Source organism: Colossoma macropomum, unplaced genomic scaffold (assembly GCF_904425465.1).
Source record: "Colossoma macropomum unplaced genomic scaffold, Colossoma_macropomum, whole genome shotgun sequence".
NCBI classification, from domain to species: domain Eukaryota; kingdom Metazoa; phylum Chordata; class Actinopteri; order Characiformes; family Serrasalmidae; genus Colossoma; species Colossoma macropomum.
In genome coordinates, this window is record NW_023494787.1 from 10,645,250 (window position 1) to 10,668,962 (window position 23,713).

Below are 23,713 nucleotides of genomic sequence, written 5' to 3' on the forward strand. Positions count from 1 at the left end.
ATGCCCACTGGTTTGATTACAAATAGATCTGATATACATGCACGTCCACGGGTTGATCATAACTGATGGGGATATTGAAGCGCAGGCAGGCAAATAATTATTTGTTGGCTAAATGCAAAGTTGGTGAATTAAAATGTAAAGTCAATAAACAGGCATAATGTCTTGAAAGAAAGCACCAGATAATGTATTATCTCGCTGTGTAAAACCGGGCAGTAATAGTTCGCGGAGCAATTGCATTCCATTCTCTGGGGAAAACTACATTTCCCATAATGCCATAATAATATATATATCCGGGTCCAGTCAGGGCAGGAATGTTGACTGTCAGGGCAAGCAGTTTTAAAGTATAAGATTTATATCTTAAATGATGCATAATGGAGAAAAATAAGACGACAGGGTTTATCCTCCCCGTGTGGAGACTGTGTAACCTCCTAATGACAGCGTTTTTCGCTTTAGCAACTTACGTGCAGGCAAGTGATTTTCCCGTCACTTTTCAGTCTTTTCAGCATGTGATAAGAGCTGTAAAGTTAGCTCGTCAGCAGCGGAGCTGCCATTGAACTTAATAAGATTTGGAGATTTTCGTTAAAACTCCTTTACGCACTTTTAATCACCACGCAACTAACAGTGTCTTATTTTTTCACCAGATAAACGACCCAGATGCTGGACTGTGGATGGTAAAAAAGGCATAAGCTATAATAAACATTAAAATAAAAACTCTGTTTTGTGTTTTGCAATTGATCTTAATTCGCGTTGGTTAACTTGCTCCAGCAGCCAGCACTTGTGAAAGGGGTCTGCAATGCAGAGTGAGAGTGAGAGAGTGTGGTAGAGAGAGAAATACTAAAAATCTGGATTTTTTATATTACGGAAAATGTGTTATAATACTAAAAAGTATACGTTAGAAATTTTTAAGAATATTTTATCACTAATACAATGCAGCAAATTTAATAAAAGTAGTTTGTTTTCATACAGTTTCATATTTCAGATCAAAGTATGGGTTTGCCTGATCCTGATCATATATCGTGTTATCTGTCTATGCATCTCTTTTCACATTGGCAATGTATTCTTGTATAGGTGGGATATGCTATTCCAGCGGGGCTGTGCTTTTTAATCACCTGTCAACCACAAATAACAGGTAGCCTAAATGTTTTAGTTTCTTAAGGCCCATAATAGACCAGCACAGACGCAATGCTCCCATCTAGTGGACAGATCTGCTCATCGCAGTGTTTTGTAAGGTTTGTTTTGTTTTGCAGAGACGCGGCCATGGAGGAGAGTAGCCAATTTACACGTGATGATGGCCACCGGGTTTGGGGCTATGTTGGGCTGGACACTCTTTAAAGAGGGTGTTACACACATCTTTCATCAGGAGGAAGGAAGGTATTTATTCTATAATTTGGGCTCTTGTTGCTGGGGTTTTTAAGAGTCCTGACGATGTTTTTGAGATTTTGGAGTCCTGACCATGGTTAAACAGGGCAAAGGAGAGCTAGAGAATTATGCAGAGAAACAGATGGAGTATAGTCTGTAATTGTAGATCTACAGTGTACCTATGTGGTAAGTGGAGCTGATAAAATGTACAATAAGTGTAGATACAAACTACAGTAGGTCAGGGTATATCAAGGCAATTTCATGCTGTAATATATTGCCAACAAGAATGTAATCTATTTGTGAATTCGATTTTTATTTTTCATTAAAATAAAAACATTTTTTAAAAAATTAAATTAAAAGCTTCGCAGTAGTTTGCCTTTGTCACTCTCATAACTGCTTTCTGGAGCTGATCTCTTTCTGTCTGTGTCTAGGGAGTTTTGTGGCCTGATGCTGACGGTGCTCTGGCTGCTGTTGTGCCGACACTCTGGACAGTAAATCTTCAAATTCACTCATTCAGAGTTACAAACCTTCTACACTACCCCATGTCACTGACAGTGAAAAGCGTGTAATTATATATAAATCTTATCCAGTGTGCACTTAAACATTGGCTAGGAAATTATCAGTGGAGAGAGATGAGTCTTAATATTATTAATATTGTTGACCAGTCATAATCCATCAATAAGAGACACATCACAAATGTGTTTTCCCATCAAAAAAAGTCATATATAGTATAAAATATGGTATAATATTCTGTCACATTCAACCTAATCAGAAATGGTAGCACACGTTTTATGAAAAAAGGTTGTTAATTCCAAATGCTATTTACTTTGCATGTGTGAGAAACTAACGTTAGCTAGTTTCACTTAGCTAAACCAACATAGTAGCATAGAGTTGTGTTTTAAATGGGAAACAAATATGTAGTGCTATTCTGATAAGACTAGTTTTACATGGGGAGGTAAAATGCAAGGAGGTCTATAATGTTTTTCTTGGACAATTTCTTGGTACAAATTACAGAGATGGGAATGGCTACTCGATGTATGCAGTGCTATCATACCAAAAAAGTTGCAGACACATTTCAGCTAGTATAAACCATGTCTTGGCATTTGGTTTAATCATTATTATGTTTACCCTAACCATCTACCTAGCTGTCTTGAGTGAATGGAGAGCCATAAGCACCGTCATATATATATATATATATATAATGTGTATATGTATATTTGTTGTCAGAAGAAAACCTTGTATCTCCATTTTTCAGTTTTTGCGATGTTAAGTTGCAGATAAAGTGTTCCTTTGTTTTCCATATTGGCCCTTAGTAACTTGAATTCATCATTCATTTACATTAAAATCTTGTATGAAGTATAGATAAGGCTTGATTTTCTTTGCAGAAGCGGCGTTGGTGTTCTGAGGCTGTGCACAGCTGTTGGCATCACTGTGTTCCCCTTCGTGGCCTGGATCTACTACTACATCAACAAAGAGCTGAGGGCAGACTGGCCTTCACACTGCACTACTGCACTGTAACCCACACAGTTTAACACAGTTTAACTGCAACTGTGGCCCATCAGTCATGTTTAACTCTAAAAAGCAAGCATACATTATGTTTAATGAGTGAAGGGCTAGTATATCTGAGTTAGTGTCTGCATCATTTCAAGTTGAATCTGGTGCTGTTAAATCATGTGGCTGCACTGAAGTGAAAATCTTTATATGAAGCTACGGATGAAATGAGGGGACCAATGTATATGTTGCATTAAAAAAGTTGCATGCAAAATATCACTTTATCCTAGATCAATGCTGTGAATGTTATATATATAATAAATAAAACATTGCACATTTTTCCTTCTTCTTCTTCTTCTATTGAACACAATATTTTTTCCAGTCAGTACTAGAAAAATAAAATTAAAGGAATACAGCGATCAGAAACACCAAATTAAATTGTAGAGCATCTATGTAAAAGGTTCATGACCTGTAGTTGTTTATTGAAGAATTACATAATGTGTGGCTTCTCTCCACTTGGAGTCAGTTAAATGTGTATTTCAGGGCTTTCTGCAGAGATTAGATACATAATCCATTTGCATAAAGAATTGCGAAGTCATATATTAAAAGATATAGAGAAAATGGAACTCGTAACAACAATGCAAGACCTGGCAGGCCATCAAAACTGTCACCATCAGATAAACTGTACTTAAAGCTTTCATGTTTGAGAGAGGAGAAAATCAACCTCCACTCTTCAGATCTGAAAACATCCACAGGTGTTTCTGCCCATCCTTCCACTGTGAGAAGACAACCCAACGCTGTGAGTCTGAAAGGATGTGTAGCTGTGAAGCCCTTACTGAGAAAATGACTGAGAAAAGATAAAAAAAGAGAAGACAATCAACGAAGCTGCTGGTGTTCTCAGAACAATGGACTGACAATCCCGGAGTCCAGAACTCATCACTGAATGTGTTTAGGACTACTTGGATTGTGAAAAGCAGAAATTGCAACAAATTTCTAAGACTGAAAGTTGAAAAATATCTCTATTTAAAAAAAAAAAAATAACTGAAAGCAAGTCTCCTGAAGAGAACGGAAGCTGTAATGAAACTGTGTTTGTACTTAATAGCATTATGAATGGAAAAGAAACAAATGAAAAGACATTTGCACAGTTCTGTAACTGACCGCCGGGGGAGGCTTTTAAGATAGGACACCTCAGAGGGCAGCTCTTTAGTTGCCTTACGAAAAAGACCATTTAAATTAACGAGCTGTGACAAAGTTATAACAATGAGTATAAAGTCTCATTTCTATTGGATTTTCGCCCTCTGCTGTTTGAAAATTTGTTACATTTCACTGTGTTTTATTTTAAGCAGTATCATTTCTCCGTGTTAATTTTAAACCGGCAGGAGCGTCGGCTCCAAATTCTGCAAGATGGCGGCGTCCATAGCAAACCTGTTAAAGCCGTGGACTCCGAGGTAAATAAAACAGTATTATTAAGTTATTATACATTTTTAAAGCTTTCTGGGCTTTATTTCATAAATTAAAGTCAACGTAGAGCCTTGCAGTGTTTAGAAATATTTGTATTAATCCTTCGAAACGCGAGTTAAGTTTGCTGTTCTTAACCTCGTGTCCTAGAAAATTAGAGTCTGTAGTTGTAGCTCTTCCTATTCGGCAGGTTATTATTCAAATTTTACCGTTCCGCCTTAAATGGTGCAGCAGTTGTACCATTTAAGGTGGAACGGGAAAGCTGGCGAATAGGAAGCCAACTTAAGCCTCGCTGGACAATTGCTTTTATTGCACATGTATATGATTTTCAATATTATTAGCATGATTTTAAGTAGTAACAGTAGCAATAATGTTGGTTTTTGTTGTTTTATTTTGTATTATTGTAATATTATTATTATTATTATTACCACAATAAGAATTGCCCACAGTGCACGTTTACCCGGATCAGCCTTAACATTAAAACCATCTCCTTGTTTCTACATTCATTGTCCATTTTATCAGCTCCACTTACTGTAAAGCTGCACTTTGTAGTTCTACAATTACAGACTGTGGTCAATCTGTTACTCTGTTAGCCCCCTTTCAACCTGTTCTTCAGTGGTCAGGACCCCCACAAGACCACCACAGAGCAAGTATTATTTGGATGGTGGTGTTAGTGTGTGTTGTGCTGGTATGAGTGGATCAGACACAGCAGTGCTGGAGTTTTTACACACTGTGTCCACTCACTGTCCACTCTATTAGACACTCCTACCTTGTTGGTTCACCTTGGTTTAAAGTCAGAGAGAGTAGCTCATCTATCGCTGCACAGTTTGTGTTACTCATCCTCCCCTTATCAGTGGCCACTGGACACAGCCCAGAGGATGCCGTTGGCTGGACTGCTGTGTCTGATCTACTCACACCAGTGCAACACACACTAACACCACCACCACGTCAATGTCACTGCAGTGCTGAAAATGATCCACCACCCAAATAATACCTTCTCTGTGGTGGTCCTGAGGGGGTCGTTACCATTGAGGAACAGAGTAAACGGGGGCTAACAAATTGTACAGAGAAACAGATGGACTACAGTCTGTAATTGTGTAACTACAAAGTGCACCTATATGGTAAGTGGTTGATAAAATGGACAATCAATGTAGGAACAAGGAAGTGGTTTTAATGTTGTGAGTAATCGGTGCATATTATCAATTTTATTATTATTATTATTATTATTATTACTACTTCAGTGGCCTCACAACAATGCCCAATTGATTCTGAGTGGTCTACCATCTCATCCTTCATGAACTTCTGTTATGATGAGCTTTGTGACTTTATGACTGCCAACCTCAGCATGAACTCCTAACCTTTTTCTAGAGATGAATCCTGCCTTACACTCATATTTAAATTCTTCCCCACACTCCAAAAAAGGGTTTTTCTGTTGTTATAAGCTTGACATTGTAACAGTAACCAAAGAAGAGAGATCTTGTTAAAATTTAAAAGATGATTTTCCATTTTGTCATTTGTCATTGTTTGGTTCTTTAAACACACAAATTCTTTTCCTTAGGTTGTGTGCAGTGCGGTGGAGCCGCTATAACCCATACTACCTGGAGCCAGAGACCCGTAAGGATGTATATAAGATCCCAGATACGGAGTTGAGTCCAGAGCAGAAAGAAGAAAAAGAGCTAAAAACCACCCGACCAATCAAAGCTGCAGTGACCAGCATCACCAGCTCACCCTTTAATGACCCAGTCATAAGGTAATACCACTGGTACCACAGCAGTAGGGCTGCAACTAATGACTATATTTATAATCGATTAACCTACGGATTATTCTTTGACTAATCAAGTAATCTAACTATTATGTCTTCTTTCATTCCTCTCCATTTGTCACCATTGTTTAATGTTATATTTGCGCACCAAGCAAATTTTTTCTCTAGTGCAGTAAAACAGTAAAATTCATTATACCTGTTTGCTTCCTGTACTGTATTGCGATTTGTCAGAATGGCTGTGCGTATTATATGAGCATTGTAGGATATTATAGAGGGCTTTTGTTTTTGAAGGGAATTCATCCATAATTGATGACTATCATTTGTTGAATAATTGCTGCCCTAATAAGCAGACTGTTCCCGTCTAAGATTATGAAAGTCTAATGCTGGCTGTAATACCCTTTCTTTCAACAGCAAGTTCATCAATATGATGATGCAAGATGGCAATAAAGTCCTGGCCAGAGAAATCATGACACAGGTAAGGAATGAGCATCTCTTCTGAAGTAAGAGACAGTATTAGTCAGAAGTTGTACACTCAGCTGATTGCCTCTATGTTTTTATAATGTTGAAGACATACAGTACAGTGCAAAAGTCGATCAACATTCTTTTATTTAATTTCCAGCCCATTAACTTCAAGTTACTAATTTTTTTCAGTGTTTTTCTGCAGAAAAGCAGAAGACATTTTTAAAAGAAAATTACTGGGCTGGCCATTCTATTGTTCTGAGAACACAAGGCAAAACTAACTATGGAACAATCAGATAAACAACATAGTTTAGTTATCATTTAATAAAGTTTGATGTTTCCATATTGACTTATATTGAAAAAAGATCTCAAAATACAATCTGGTGTCTAACTTATAGTATTGTTCCATATATTAGTCATTATGAGTTAATATAAGTTATTATTGAATAATCCAACAGCAGTTATTCATATGACAAGCAATTCCAGTCTTTTGAATGGTAAGGTATTGTAGCTAGACAGTCCTCTCTTTGGAGTTATCCAGCTTTAATTTCTGCATAAAGGTAAAATACCCTCCCCCTGACTTAACTGGACCTTGACTTGTCTCTACCTACATATTTTCTTTGTATTCAGACTCTAGAGACTATAAAGCGGAAACAGGTGGAGAAATACCACAGAGCTCCAGCAGCAGAAAAAGAGGTCATCGAGTGTAACCCATACACAATATTCCAACAGGCCATCGAAAACTGCAAACCAGTCATTGGACTAGCAAGCATTCAGAAAGGAGGAAAGAATTACCAGGTTAGTGTACTGCATCACTTTTACTGTGCTTAGTGCACTTACCTTGTTCTTCTTTGGCTGCTCAGAGGAATATCAAGTTTACACAGTCTTCCTGTTACTCTGAATGTAGTCGATCAGCCCAGACTAATGTAGCTAACAGGTAATGGAAGCATATTAGTTCAATGCAAACTACATGCTTAGATCATCAAACACTCACCTCAAACCACGTCAACAGGCCTGTCACATATTACATAATCAAGGTTATTTAAGCTGATTGCAATTATTTAAGCTTATTAAGCTTCTTATGTTTATTTTCCACTGTTGTTGTTGTCCTCAATCCTACATTTTGACACAGACACCATGTGCAAGCAGTGCCCCATTTAAATCAACCTTTAAAACTGTCAATATAGTGATTTTTATTCAGTGTTTCACATACTGCACTAAATCTAATTAAACAAGACTAATTTAGCTTTTTTATATAATGAAACTAGGTTGGTTGGTGTTCTTTAAGTGCTGACGATATCCATGAGATTCACAGAAAAATGTATTGTTTATCTTGATAACAAATATTACACGGTAACAATAAAATATTATCATATAACCCACCTTAAGTACCAGCCATATTAAAGCCTGAATTTTGTATATACTTCTGTTTACTTTTTTAGGCTTTAGATTCCGCAAGACAGAATAGTCAGTGCTGTAATAATGTTTGCTGTACATCACTCAGGTCCCCATCCCTCTGAAGGACAGCCGCCGGCGTTTCCTAGCCATGAAGTGGATGATCACGGAGTGTCGAGAAAACAAGCACCGCCGCACACACATGTACGAGAAACTCTCTCAGGAGCTGCTGTCTGCTTTCGGCAATGAGGGAAACGTCATCAAACGCAAACACGACCTTCACAAGATGGCCGAAGCTAACAGAGCGTACGCTCATTACCGCTGGTGGTAATGGAAGAAATACAGACTTGTGATTATTCTGTAGTCGTGCATCTTCACTTGGACTGGTTATGTTGGAAGAGTTGGTGGACTGCTGCACTGAACATCAGCACATTTATTTATCAGTGTTGACAGTGATGGCTGTTTAAATGACCACAAGCTTCTGGCTTTCACTGTTTAACCAGATAACGTAAGTCAAAACTCAAGCCTGTTTTGATTTAAGTTATCCAGCTTCTTCAGATATCCTGCTCTGTGAAACAGCCCCCTTGTTTTCATTATGTGGTTAAAACATGGGAGGGTATACTACAAGTTATTTGGTTCAGTTCCAGGTAACAATGTGTTGAACCCTGTGTAGGTGTGTTCAATGCAGTCACTTTAACATTAGCTCTAAATTAACATGCTGAGGTGTAAATCTGTTAAGACCTTTATACCGTAATTCAGAGACATCCTGAGGTTTGTTCCCCATAATAATGTTAATATACGTGTGTTTGTGCTTTTATTATAATACCTGAATAAATGTTAAATGAATGTCATTTTATTATAGCTTTTTCTTTTGGTCCTTTGGATCTTTTTCAGAAGTATTTAGGATTCACTAGTGAGAGTAATTTTCTGATTATTGAAACTTGAAAAAATAACAATGGACTTAACTGGATAATAACAAATGCATAGCCTTTCAATGATTCCAAAATGCTCAACTAGAACAAAGAAACTGGAAAACTGTTAAAATTAGTATGTGGTAAAAAGAAATTGCATATAAATAGTTTTTACTTTAGACAACAGTAGTAGGGGAATTTAGTAACTCTTTATTTGGGCTGCCCACTGTAGATTTACTCAGCTAAATAAAAAATCAATATTATATTGATGATGACTGTAGATAATTCACTCACACTATTGGAAGACACATGCTTCACCAAGTTTCGCTCTGAGAAGGTTTCTATTCTTTTTCCTGAAACACAACCAGTGTTACAAAATGTTCTGGCGCATGTTGATTGCAATTACACATTTTCAACTTAAACCTCAACCCTAAACCACTAACCCTCACCTTGGTCCTAATAATTTGAACATTGCAGATGCCACTTACAAAAAAAATGTCATTATGAATGGACCAAAATAAAAGCTCCAAAATTATTATTATTATTATTACTGTTATTATTTTTATTAATTAAAAGAATATTAATTAATTTTGAGTGTTATGTTGCTTTGCAACCAAAATCAGTGAAACATGGCTTCTTTTGGCTTTATCACTCTAGTATTACAGATTCTTTAAGCAAACGCTGTCAAGTATTAAATAATACATTAACTTGCATTAAAAGTTAAGTCTGTTTTTTCCTTCTTCTGTACAGTAACCATTTGGAGAGACAAAGTTTTGTTGTGATCATCATTCAAGCTGCCAAAATTTCCAAATAATCAAAAGCGTAATTTTACCTGTCTTTTAATTACATTTCAGTAAGTACAACAATAGTCTTTATTTAATTGTTTTTTTTTTTTGTGAAAAGCCAGTGCAGCATGTAAAATAAAAAAAAATAAAAATTCTTATTTGCATAAAATGTTTATTTGAATCTGAGACAATCACTGTAAACTTTCAACTCTAGAACAAGAAATATCCCACTTTTGAGTTCAAAAACCTACCATAGGAAAACCTACCAAATACTGAAACTTGTGGTGACAGATTTAATTATCATTGTACAAAATTGCTAAATACAAAAGATATTTTGTATCTGGTCATTAAATAAACATGATAGGCACATTGTGTTATTTAAACATCTGGTCAAATGTATAGATTTCTTAAAAATCACTGACTGACCTCATAGAGGTCAGCTGTCATTCACAAGTCAGTATTCAAGTTAAACCAAAAACAGACCAACAATAGGTTTAGATTTAGTTGTAGCTTAATTAATTATGAAATAAGTTAATTCAAGATATACATTATCATTTTCATTATTTTCCTAACCTATACTGTCAAGTCACTGATGTAAGGTGTCTTCCTTGGCTATCCTGATCATTTTAACTTTTATTTAAGGTTCAATAAAAATTAAATAAAAGTTACTATTCAGTCTAATGTAAGTGAAAGCTGATTTAAGGCACTGTCTTTCATGTAGCATCTCAATAGTGTAATATTTGTAATGGCCAGGTTCTGAACAGAGAGCAAGAGAATGTTATGCTATACTATAGCAGAATCCATTCTGTTATTCCACAAACGTTTTCAAAATTTTAGCATATTTAAATCTTTGTTGTTCAGAGTGGTTGGATGTGTAATGCTCTGTTTAAGAGAAACTTTAAAAGCAGAATTGTTCTCCATGGTGGTGATAGGAACCAGACGACCGAAGCATTTAATGTTTATAAAACCTCCCTCACAGGAAATGATTGCGTGAAATAGTTATCAATATGCTGCCTGATGTTTGAGACACTTTTATTATAGTATTGAGAAGATTTTGGCCTAAAACTATTTGCCATTTATGGTACGGAGCATTTTATCTATTCTACCATCATCAACATTACATATAAAAACTCAGAAGACAGGTTAGGTTGATTAGTTGTTTTAGATAGTAAATAAAATGGCCATATTTGCGTTGTACACATAGCAATGTACCCCGGTTCCCATCACCACCACTGTAAAGAAAGTTTCTCTCCAATGAACCACTTCACATCAAACCACTTTGAATCACTTTGTTTACATCTTGACCATTTAATTAAGCAGAGAATTTGAAAAATCGGTGGAATTCCTATTTAAACACTTGGGTACAGTGGTTTTCCTTCGGGGGGAGAAAAAAAAAAAAAAAAACCTAAATCCTTGAAATTTAGATGACAGAATAATGTTAGCACCATTGAGGAGTTGCTCTGTTCTAGAGAAACTTTCCAAGTCAGAATTGTTCACAGTGGTGGTGACAGGAACCAGATGCTTTAAGATTTTAATGCCTCATAATAATAAGCTACATAATAGGAATTTACAAAATAATTACCAATACAATGCCTGATGTCTGAGAAACTGTTTTATGATAGTTTAAAGATAAGATTTTTTTTGCCTAAAACATAATTTTTAAAAATGTACAGAGGTACATGCAGGGCACTATAAAGCAAATAGTGCCCAAAGAGAACATTTTTTTCAGATTTAACACTATTTTACCAGTCAACATTGCATATAAAAGCTCAGAAGATGCATGTAGATCCACTGGTTGTTTTGGACAGTAAATAAAATGTCTATATTTGTGTTGTAGACATAGCCACTCCTGGTTCCTATTAACACCACTGTAAAGAAATCTGAGTCAATAAGTTTCTCTACAATTAACTATTTCACATCAAACCACTGTTTACATCTCAACCTTTTAATTATACAGACAATCTGAAAAATCAGTGGAATTCCTATTTAACTCTTTCCTTCCAATAAAAGAAAAAAAATCCTAAATGCTTGAAATTTAGATGACAGAATAATTTAAGCACCATTGAGGAGAGTAGTTCTATACTAACAAACTGGAAGATGTAAAACAAAAGCAGAACATTTTCTCTGTTTTGGGCTTATTTCTGGTGGAAATGGGACAATGTGAAGCTAAGGCTCATTTTCTACTAGTTACATTTCAGTTAGATTTTAGCAAGTGCCATAGGATTCATTTTGATTGGTCCTTAGGTTCACTGGTCCATTTGACTGGCATTTTAAAGACAACCCCCAGTGGCCTCACTGTTCTCAATTAGAAACTATCAAACTTGACCTAAGACCTAAATGAAGGTTGTACAACTTGACCCTTTGGTAAAGATCATTTTAGCAACTTAACTGTAAACTAATTCTCATTCAGCAGAATACTGACCAAAAGTCACTTCATTTGATGGTCATCCAAAGAAACTGGTAAGACTGAATCAAACACCTCTGTAATAGGAAATGTCTATAAATGTGGGGTATTGTTCCCTCTCTAAAGCCACATTTGCAAAGCTTTCCCAATCAGAAATACTTTAATCACGCATTATTAGTTCACTTCCAATATTGACACTCATCCAGTGTCCTTTCCAGTCTTTCATTAAAGGAAATGTTCCCAACCAGTGGTCTTTACAGTTGACACATTAGTTCAATATTTAAAGGGTCCATATCATGTCAAAGTGAACTTTCCTCACTGCCAAATAAAAGAGCTGTAGAAGTTGATTGTAAACACTGTTAAATGTTTACTTCCCGATATGGAAATCTGTCATTTTGCTGCCTAAGTATGCCCACCGTGGGAGTGTGGGATGAGCAGAGTCATTTACATATGCCAGGCTTAAATTCACAGTAGCCTAACAAAAACAACATGTTTATTATTAAAGGAAAAAAATAAGTTTGAAAGTGGTTATGTAACTTTAACCTAATGTCATAAGCAGACCTCAGTGAACATGATAACACAAGAAAAATGTAGATTATGGGCCCTTTAAATAAAATCATTAGTGTCAGAGAATGCTGATATAATTGTGGTCAACATGATTTTCAAAATCTACTGTATGTAGCAAAGCCATCAAATCAATGGCTTCTGTTCTTTCTGTTGGAACCAGCATTGGATCTAGATCTGCAACTAACAATTCTTTATATAATCAGTTAACCTACTGGCTATTACCAGATTAATCGCCTAATCTAAAGATTACGCCTTCTTCATATTATCATTCTGTTATTTGTTCCTCTTCCTTTACTGCCTCAATCAGTCCATTCATACAACAAGCGATTTCTTCTGTTTGTATTAATGCACTCAGTTATTACAACCATTGTGCTGTTCAACGAGAATTTCTGAGCATTATGTTGCTTGGCAACCAAAATCAGTGAAACATGGCCTCTTGAGGCTTTTTTCTTTATCATATCAGCCCTAGTATTACGGATTCTTTACGCAGAAGCTGTCAGGTATTAAATAAATTTGGTTATTGGGACATTTGTTTTTCAAATGTCTGTACTGGCATCTGCCATTGGAAACACCAGCACTAGCTGACCTAATCCGAACCCCATTCGAGCACAATCCAACAGGCATTCTCGTTCTCATTCTTCTCATTCCAATCCCTCAGTCGGTCACCTCACTGTAGTAGTACTTCTGCGCCGTTTCGCTGAGCGTCCAGCCACCAGCGCGGAACTCCAGGATTTCAAGCAGAAGCAGACGCCCCAAAGAGCTGAGGCCATCCTGCAGGAGGAAACCGTCACGCAGCAGGCAGAACAGCTCGTCCATCCGCTGCACATTCATTTTCTCCAGCTGCTCACCGATACGATGAAGCTGCAGTACCAAGCAGTCCACCTGAGGGACACATGCAGGGACAGTTCAACCAAACCTCATTAAAGCAACATCCAATTTACACAAGTAGCACATCATAAATTTGGGACTTTACTTCTAATAGGAGCTAATCCAGCTAACAAGTAATGGAAGCTTATACCTGGGATTCTCAAACTTTACCATTTTAAGGACCACCTATTTATCACCAGAAAGCATGAAGGCCCACAGAAACTTTTTTGCTTAAATATATTTCATTTTTCAGAAATTTTCAATAAAGCCAAGTTGATCAGCTATCATGAGCTTATTTTATACCAAAACAAATTAGGCAGACTGGTGTCGAAGTGGGTAATCAGGAGAATCAGCAGAATTCCTGGTTGGCCAGTAGCTTTTTTGGACCAGATACTGTGAGATAATGTAACTCTGGCACAAAAACACAACAACGCTCAGACAAACTATAAATGTTACATTCAAGTGTATATCTGTAGTAATTTAGGGGTTAAACCAGTGGCCAACCTCAAGCGATACAGCCCCAGTTTGCTGATTGCACCTGTGTCTCATACAGTGAATAGAGATTAGATAAGCTGCAGTTAGCTCCTTATTCTCATTTCCTGTTCTGATGTAGCAGTTACATTTAAACACCTGTGCGGGTGCTAGCTTTTAACTGCTGCACTATTTGAGGTGGAATGGAAATTTGAATAAGAATCTAACATTTTTTATATGTGAATCATGTGAAAATAGACAGCTGTGGCAAGAACTGCAAAAATCAAGGTAGCACCAAGAAGACAAGAATTAAAGATCTACTTAAGGAGGATGAGGACATATCCGAGCAGGTGGGCAGCGTAAATTGTTAACCTTAACTGGCACTATTTTGTAGCATATTGACTGTCATGATTGTCACAATTAAGATAAAACCTTTCTCCAATTTTAATTTAAATCACTGAATAGCCACCTTGCTTATCTTAGTGTAGTATATAAATAAAAAAATACAAGTAAATGAACAAGATGAAGATGTTCAGATTTTAGAAGAAATCATTCTGCATGAAGGCAAAGCTGCGTACATGTGTATGTGCATGTGTATGTGTGTATATGTGTGTGGCAGAAGAAACAGAGTTGGGGATAGGCTGGTCTGCATCATGTAACTCCCTTTCTGAAAACAAGTTCATCTCCAAGCCTTTTGGCAAATAAATTTTTGCACCAGTTGTTCGCAAGTGCACAACTAAAAAGTCAGTGGGAGTGTATTCTGTTTTTAGAGGCTGATTGATGAAGCTTCTGTTGTTGCAGATCTTGTATTAATATTGCTTGAGAATGTTTTAGATTCCTTTTTATTGTTAAGTCAATTGATTTTTTTGGTTTTTTTTTACCAGGCCACTATGGACCACTGACCCCCACTCAATATTGGTCAGCCCAGTGGTTTAGAAACCCTGGCTTCCACCACAAAAATTAGCATTGTGTTAAGTAAAATCATAAAATATGCAGTTTCCTTGATGGGGTATAAACTTACATTATTTATTAGCTACATTAGCTTCATAGCTCCAGTGCAAAACTAAAGGAACTATGGATATCAAATGTTGGGTAAAATATTGTGAATTTGAATTTCTGTTATACTATTGCTTTAACTGAGCAGTGTTTAAAATCTAGTGGTAAGGTGGCTAATAATGGATGAAAGGACATCAAATGAAAGTGAAGATCGTTGGTGAACTGACCTCCTCTTCGTTTTTGAGTGCGTCAGGCTGAGCAAGTCTGAATAGGCAGTCATAAACTGGATGCACTAGCGCCATCATTGGCATGTTGTTCACCTGAAAACACAATAACACAACTTTATCATCTTTTTTATCATTGGGCAGCGCAGCCACCAATCTTTAATTAATTGTTTTTAAAGAAATTTTGAAGAATTTTCAAAACGAAACAAAAATACTGGGAAATAAACTGGTAACTCTTTATTTTGATGGCCCACGACTGAAGCTTTGCAAATACTCAACTTGTCTTTAACTGACATTCAATTAAATAGCTACTAAATTCACCTTAACTTTCCCTAAACGTAATTCACTCTAATCCTAACATTAATCTTAATCGAAAACCTAAACCTAACCCTAAACCTCTACGTAATTCACTCTAATCCTAACTTTAACCTCAACCCAAAACCTAATACTCTAACCTAAACCTCTACTCTAAACCTAATAGGTGAGCAGCTGTTGTATGTGATGCTGCTGTGATACTGCTTCACCTTGAGGTAGTCGAAGATGTTGCAGATGAAGGAGACTAAGCACACCCACTCCTGAGTGGACTTCTTCCTTGTGTCTTCTCGAGCCTTGAACTCCTGCTGGAGCCGATTTAGAAGGTTTCGGCGAAACACACTGCTGGTGCTCTGCTTGGCCTCTGCCTGTACAGGGCAGTGAGAAATCAATGTCAATGAGTCAATATGTTATTTCTTTTTAGTACTAAATACTACGATTTCATAATTACTGTGGAAATAGACATTTCAATACACATTCCAATGGCTAATGCCATAATAATAATAATAATACAATAGTGACTATACAAGTTTAGACAGAATATACAGATATCCAAATTTAACTTAGTATTTGTTTACTTACTGTAAATAAGGCATGACTGGAATAAAAAAATTAAATAAACTGTGTATATTTTTGACTGATGTTTTGATATTTTTGAGTGTGTGATATAGAACAACAGAGAATGTCAGGACAAAAGCAAAAAAATGTAGTTCTATCCAGTTCCACCCACTACGACGCCCTCAATCACACGATACCCCCAGTGCTAGGAGGGCGAAGGCTAGCACAGGCTTCCTCCGAGGTCTGTGAAGCCAGCCACCGCATCTTTTCGAACTGCCGCTAACGCAACGTCATTGGACAGCTGAACATGCTCGGAGGAAAGCGCCAACCACCAGATCTGTTACGTCAGCTAACAGATGCCTGCACTGACTAGCATCATGCTGAGTGATGGGGGGAGAGGTGGGGGCCATCCTACCCACCCAGAAAGCAAGGCCAATTGTGTTCCATTGGCCTCCTGGCCACGGATGGCTGTAGCATCACCAGGAATCAAACTCGCAAACTCCCGATGATAGGAATAACACTTAGATGGTGGCTGTCCAAAGAAAAACAAGTATCTACAAAATCGTAACTTTTCAGGAAAGGGCAGAAACGTACTTTACATGTAATTTAATTTAATGTGAAGAGGTTTAATCCTAATTTTCACACAATGTAAAGGACATATTGTGTTAGAATGGAATTATAATAGAAGAAAAATAAAAGTTAAAACAATGGAGACACTTATTTTTCTTTGTTTGTTTGTTTGTTTTTGCTTTATTTGTTTTTTTTTTGGGCAGCGAAAGTTAACCCATGAGTTAACTCATCCTCTACAGATCTGTAATGGAACAACACTAAACTGTTCTGTACTGTATCCCTGTTTGCTTTGCTAGTCAGTTAAGACACTTACCTGCACTATAGTGAAGCAGATGCGTCCGGCTTCTTTGCTAAACACTTGATCCTTCAGAGACTGATCCACAATGACATTAGACACCTTCTCCAAGTCCACAGAGCCTGGATCTGATGGAGAAATAAACGTCACAGCTTTGGAAAACTCTCCCAAGACAATCTCAAGAATCCCACATGTTGAAATAACAATTTAGTATCTAACACTGCCAATAATGAACGAAACAAAAGGTAGCATTACACCAACGAGACCCTAACTGATCCTCACTTGCTTTCATTCACTGTTTGTCAGATTAGACTGTATTACTACAGCAATGTAAACTAACCTTTCAGTGCTGTTTTGAGCAATTTCTGTGTCTCCATGTCAAAAGACTGGATCCTGTACTCTTCTTTTGATGAATCCTCCATTCTTTTTAGGACACAGTGTTTGGACACCAGGAAACCTGTACTACAAGAAACAGTATAGTAAAGAAACAACTCAAGCACTTAAATTATGCCTTTTATGTCCTACTGACCTACATCTATCTATATCTAGACTACTCCCTATTTAGATCTATCTAGATCACAAGATCTCCAAATACAGCACTTACCAGACAGACATTATGACTTTATTAGCCTGTACTGTTGTCAGTCTAGAGGCCTACAACCGCTGAAGGTATTAGCCAATATTTAAAACCCTTAAACTACAGAGTTTGAGTGAAGCGCAGCACAGCACAGCAAGTCCAAAACGTGTGCCGTCACCAAACTGTATCTCACTATTGAAAGCCTGTATCTGCTGTTTGTGTGGAAGGGATAAGCAGGATTAGGTGAGCTGGACAGACTGTTCAATCCCTTTCAACAGACCCACAGGCCCCAGAGAAACAGGAGGTGAACAGCAGCTGACCGAGTTAGAGGCTTTCAGATTCTGTTTCAACAGAATTTACGGAATTCAATCATGAAGGTGCAATTTCCATGTATTGTTATTGAGCTTGTTATTACTTTGGTACACTAGGTGGCGATGCATGACTTTTTATTCTCTAGATGGGGAAGGAGAAGAAGTCTAGCCATTCCCTCACAACAGCAGAAACCAGCAGGACAGTTAGCAGAGTTAGCTGAAAGTATGGAGGACAGAAGTGCTACGCGAATGATGTGGCACAGTAGAACTTGTTTGGTTTTACTGATGTTCTACTATAATCAATAATTTTGTGTATTTCACCACAATAAGCCTTTTGTTGTCTTCAGGATTCAAAATCCTATTTGGACTAACCTAGTAATGCCCTTTTTCCCCCCCATTTCCTTTGGTCCATGTGTTCTCTTAGCCCAAGTACAAACCTTTTTTTAAATTGACTTTTTTAAATTGATTGAATCATACAGCAAAAAATGAGGGATATAAAGCCCCCCAGCACTGGACTGTGGAGCAGTGGAACTATCTTTTCTGGAGCGATGGAGCTCCATCCAACATCTTTGGAGTAGGACTGATCCAGAACTAATCATCCAACATCAGTGTCTGACCTCAATAACGTACTTGTGGCCGAATGCAACCAAATCCTCACAGCAAAGTTCCAACATCTAGCACAAAACCTTCCCAGAAGAGTAGAGGCTGTTACTGCAGCAAAGGGGAAAAATTCCCTATTAATACCCTTGACTTCATTAGAAACGCTGGAGGAGCAGGTGTCTACAAACTTGAGCATATATCAATGACATAATTAGGGAAAACTGTTCACAGTGGTGGCGATAGGAACCGAACATCTGAAGAGTTGAATACCTCTAACAGCTCCTTCACATGCAGGGTGTGGTAAGGCAACATGTTTTTTTCCACTTTTACCATCATCAACACTACATATAAAAAGTCAGAAGACACGTGTAGGTTCACTGGTGGTTTTGGATAGTAGGCTAAATTAAACGGCTGTATTTTTGTTGTAGATATCACGCCACCTGGTTCCAACCACCACCACTAAAAAGACATCTGAGTCACTACGTTTCTCTACAACGAACCACGTCACATCAAATCTCTCTGAATTAATCTTTTTACATCGCAACGACGGAATTATGCAAAAAATCTGAAAAAATCGGTGGAATTCCCCTTTAAGATGCAGTCACCTGGCTGCAGATGTAGCGTAATCTTTGATTCCCCATCCAAGGTAGGTTCAGTTATGCAGTCTGAACCAATGCACTAATGATTCATTAGACGGACTGAGCAAATAAATCACTCAGCCTGACCCAGATACGTCTTTGTCCATGTTTTGCAGTCTTGTATTTGTAAGTTAAACTCACCAAATCTTTTCCCAGCCTACGCCCAGCAGCCTACAAGCAAATAAAGCAGCTAGCAAAGATTACTAAAGTTTCACACACAGTAATAAAAGTTTAGAGAAGTTCACTGGAGTTGTTAGGTCTAGTGAATTTAGTGTAGTAAAGGCAAAAAAGCGCAAACATTCACCCAAAAACTTAGCTTACCTGGACTTTCTTTCACGTCGCTGATTTCGAGTCAATGATTTGGGTGAACGAAGCTAACGTCAACTGTTGTTTTGTTGTTGTTTTGTTTAGCTAAAGCTACGTTAGCTCACAAGACCTGCTAGCATTTTCGTTGTTTTTTTCTATCAAATACTACCAAAACTTACTTAAAGTCCTCACGATGACAGAGCTTCACCTCTTATCTGCTTCCATTCCTGGCTTTGTGCTACTGCTTGCTTCCTCTGTGTTATGGTTTAGCAGCAGCAATGCTCACTGGTCCATAAAGTCTGTGAAGCCGCGATGTCAAACAGGTTTGTAAACGAATCGATTCTTTTGAACGGTTACTTTTTAATAAATCTGCAGAACCGATTCACAAGTACAACTAAGAGATCTTACTGTACCAGGAGTAGGACTTCGACAGTCGAATTAAAGTGTTAAGCTACGCTGTAAAACCATAACACAAACACACCATATTTTAAGCATTAATCACAATCTCTTTAAATTAGCTTGTTTTCTCTCTGTAGACTCCAGTGATGGACGAAGTACACAAATCATGTACTTGAGTTAAAGTAGAGATACCCAAGGTAAAATATTACTCCAGAAAAAGTAGAAGTCCTCCCTTTAGACCTCCACTTGAGTAAAAGTACAAATGTACTTAAGTATCAAAAGTAAAAGTACTAAAACATTAATTATGACTTTAATGTCCTATTACAATTTTTGTAACAAGACTCTGCTTCATTAATTCATTTTAGGTGAAAATACTTTAGTGTCACTCTTGGTAAACCAATCTTTTAATAGAATGTCATTAATTAGTCTGGCGTTGATGTCTATTAAAATTATCATAAGCACTAAACACTGAAGGCAAACAATTTCCATTAGGTAAAACCGAGTGGCTCTGAAATAACTTTTTGCAAACAAGCAAAGTTTCAGTTTAAGATTTATTTGTAACTTAGTTACAAGTTTAAATTTAATAAAAACTTGTTTTAATCACAGGTTCACAAATGTGTTTTCCTTTACTATATTCCATCTGCAGGTCTCTGTTCATAAACAAATTTACTATAAAATGAAATAGTGTTTGTATAAATTCAGAAAAAAAGACACATCCCAATCACAACTGCATATGTGCACATATTTCTATATTGTGGTCTATTTACACAAAGTTAGGTTAGTTCCATCATTTATGTTGGAATAGACACTCAAAATTTTACGCTGCTGCAATGACATTGAACCGTACGCTTGCACTGGGTCCAACAGGTCAAAACAAGCTCAAAACAATGTGCGCGCTGTGCCCTGATTGGTGTTCTTGCTTTGCCCTTCTTTCATTTTGACATGTTACATTTTTATACACACATAAGCCAAAAGGAACGACAGATTTCGCATAATGTAGTGGAGTAAAAAGTAAGATATTTGACTTTGAAATGTAGTGGAGTGAAAGTAAAAAGTCGCCCAAAATGGAAATATTTCAGTAAAGTATGGATACACAAAAAAACTACTTAAGTACAGTAACGAATTACAGTTACTTAGTTACTGTCCACTGGTAGACTCTAACTGTCTCGCTCTTTCTATTAAGAGTATGTGTTTTGTTTTTACTTTGACTCCATTATTGAATTCTTAAGGTTATACTACATTGTTAACTCCAGTATTTTACTCAGACTCCAATACTGACTCACTCGGTAGCTAAATTGAAAATCCTTGTTAGGGGAGAAGATGAGAATAAAGTTGTCTTGGCTTGTGAATCAATTAGTCGTTCCGAATCACTGAATCATTCGAAAGAATCAAAAACGGAATCAAACGCTCCGTAGACGCTACATTGGCCACTGGATCGTGTGTCAACGTTGCCGCCATATTGGTCCAGGCAACTTGTTTTTTTTTGTTTTGTTTGTTTGTTTGTTTTTAAATGAGCATAGAATCAACAATAAGGCAGAAAACACTCGTTGACATGAACAGAGGCACCAAGCAACACACAATAAAACATAAACTAAAAAATTGTTCAATCAAGTTAAATGTTGCTGGGGTCTTCAAAAAAGGCACACTTTTTGAAGCATATTAGCGTTCATGTGTACACACCAACTCAAGTAAGGATGAAGAGGTGGCTTTTATAATCAAGCTAAATTGCTTTCGAGAACAAATAAAACCATACTTTTCACAAAAACTCTTATAGTATGTTTCCCCCTTTATCTAATAAGTGACCAGACCCCTTTATCCATCCATTACTTAAAAAATAGATTGATTTCCGTCTACATAAGACACCTGTTGTTCCATATTGGTATACCATGTGGTGTAAAATTATGTTTATACAACATTTTCCAGTACATTAACACTTGCTGGTGAAATGAGGACAGTGCAACTGGTAATTTCTTCAAATCAAAATCACTTTGTAGAAGATACTGGACTTCATCAATTCTCCTGAATGTAGATCGAGGCACACAGTACCAAAAATGATTATCATTCTTTAAAATGTTTTGAGCCAATTTATCTTTAAAGTACCATTAATACAGTCAAAATCGATCACATTGAGTTCTCCATCTTCATAATCCTTAACTAATAATGCTTTCTCAATGGTATGGGATTTATTCTTTCAAATTTAGTTGAAGTTTAATTGATTTATACATTTAGTAGCCTTTTTCGGACAGGCTAATGAAAAATCGGGGTAGATACATCTTGCTAAGCTTTCCATTTTGGTTAAATAGATTCGACCAAGAATAGACATGTCTCTTTGTGGCCACACATTTAATTTTACGTTACAGTCCTTAATTATATTCTAAATATTGAATTTATTAACATTGTCCTGATTATGAGTAATTTCAATTCCCAAATATTTGGCTGTGTTTTTAATAGGGATACCATACACTGTTGTTAAAGTGCAAACCTTGATTGGCAATAATTCACATTTTTTAAGATTTAGGTGTAATCCTGCTTTTTTAGAAGAAAAATACATTAACTTAAGAATTTCTGGAACTTGTACATTTTTCAGAAATATTGTTATATCATCTGCAAATTGAGTAATTATTAGCTGTTGATTGCAAGCATAAATAAAAAAGCTGAAAATGGCCCTCTTCCTTATTGGTCCAGGCAACGCGTCATAACTCTCAGAAGAGACTGGACTGGAAAAAAGCTACCTGACTCGTGTGTAGCTTGGGACTGTTAGAACCATTGCACAGTCCAAACCAGATCTTGGGGAATTAGCTTTCACGTGAGACTGAACAACTGTTTTTGGTTGTATTTGGCCATTATAACTTTGTTGAGAGCTAAGTAGTTGGCCACCAGAGTCAGGCTAGAGCTATTAATAGCTAATGTTATTGATAATGCTAGCTAGCTATGAAAGCTGAGACTTTATAAGAAATTATATAAACTAAATTACCTATAATCAAGATTTTCATCTATACTGGCATTTCTCCAAACCGATTTTTATGACAAGCTAATCATGTCAGTTAAGCGACTGACATATTATGAATATGACTGTTGTTAGCTAGCTAGCTAACTTTTTACACTTTCAAGGTTTTAAAGGTTACCCAAAGAGAAAGAGTTGAGGAGGCAGTAGGAGTTAGTTTTAAGAAGGAAAGTTTTTTCTGTCAGTGAGTCAATTTGTAGTACTTAAAAGTGCACTTACTGCATTTCCTTTTTTAGATTTTCATAATGAATAAACTGTGTTTTGATGGGGGGCACAAGAAAAGCTAACATGATAGGGACGAAGACAGAAAAATGAAGCCGAAGTTGGCTTTGTATTCGCCAGGTTCTTAATCAAATATTCTGTTCCACCTTAAATGGCACTGCTGTAACATTCTGACACACCATTAGGGTAACTAACTTCCGCGTACAGTCTACGGTCTAGAACAGCGTTTCTCAGTTTTGGCCCTAGAGGCTCACTGCCCTGCACTTTTTAGTGTTTCTCTTCCCCCAACACACTTGATCCAACTAACCAGCTCATTAACAAACGATTCTTGAGTTAAAGTGGTAGTGTTAAAGCAGGAAAAGCACTAAAATGTGCAGGGCAATGGGCCAGTGGTTGAGAAACACCTGTCTAAAACTTTTTTGCATTAAGATGTTTCATACATCTCAGAGAAGCAAAAAAGAAAGACAGTTGATTTCTAAAAACTATGAAAGGATGGGGAGGTTTTTAGAAATCTTGCTTTGTGAATAAGGAATTTACCAAACAAACTCAACTTCTTAATTAGGAGTTAAATTCTTCTGTCTTTCAAAATGACGCCAAAAAGTCATGTCTTCACTAGTAAACATAGACAAATTTGGAATTTTAAAGTATTAACCATTCATGCAATTTCCTCCCAAACGTCTGACTTTAAATGCACGTAAAAACCCTGATTGGAGTTTGTACAGTTCGAAATCCAGCGCGAAACAAACATCTGGATCAGAAACAAAGAAATGTG

General features: G+C 36.8%; 3 protein-coding genes across 7 annotated transcripts; 2 read left to right on the forward strand and 1 right to left on the reverse strand.

Annotated features, from left to right (window-relative positions):
- The first annotated feature begins 267 nt into the window (after positions 1–267).
- On the forward strand, positions 268–3,190 carry tmem220 (transmembrane protein 220). The gene is made up of 6 exons (XM_036566084.1): positions 268–467; positions 642–671; positions 1,069–1,129; positions 1,248–1,371; positions 1,791–1,850; positions 2,745–3,190. Exons 1-6 carry the CDS (start codon positions 372–374, stop codon positions 2,875–2,877), a joined length of 504 nt encoding a protein of 167 aa, XP_036421977.1. The 5' UTR covers positions 268–371; the 3' UTR covers positions 2,878–3,190.
- A 1,039-nt stretch (positions 3,191–4,229) lies between these two features.
- On the forward strand, positions 4,230–8,775 carry mrps7 (mitochondrial ribosomal protein S7). Its single transcript, XM_036566085.1, has 5 exons — positions 4,230–4,298; positions 5,867–6,058; positions 6,482–6,545; positions 7,160–7,327; positions 8,034–8,775. Exons 1-5 carry the CDS (start codon positions 4,255–4,257, stop codon positions 8,253–8,255), a joined length of 690 nt encoding a protein of 229 aa, XP_036421978.1. The 5' UTR covers positions 4,230–4,254; the 3' UTR covers positions 8,256–8,775.
- A 2,748-nt stretch (positions 8,776–11,523) lies between these two features.
- On the reverse strand, positions 11,524–19,631 carry mif4gdb (MIF4G domain containing b). 5 transcript variants are annotated; one of them, XM_036566089.1, is made up of 7 exons: positions 19,332–19,631; positions 19,152–19,181; positions 17,225–17,341; positions 16,903–17,012; positions 15,674–15,829; positions 15,153–15,245; positions 13,246–13,473 (listed from the first exon to the last, which is right to left on the reverse strand). In XM_036566089.1, exons 3-7 carry the CDS (start codon positions 17,304–17,306, stop codon positions 13,246–13,248), a joined length of 669 nt encoding a protein of 222 aa, XP_036421982.1. In that variant the 5' UTR covers positions 17,307–17,341; positions 19,152–19,181; positions 19,332–19,631. The 5 variants fall into 5 exon arrangements, with proteins under 5 accessions (XP_036421979.1, XP_036421982.1, XP_036421983.1 ...); XM_036566086.1 differs by lacking the exon at positions 19,152–19,181 and having other exon boundaries at positions 11,524–13,473; positions 17,225–17,346; positions 19,496–19,631; XM_036566090.1 differs by lacking the exon at positions 19,152–19,181 and having other exon boundaries at positions 19,496–19,631.
- Between the last annotated feature and the right edge of the window lie 4,082 nt (positions 19,632–23,713).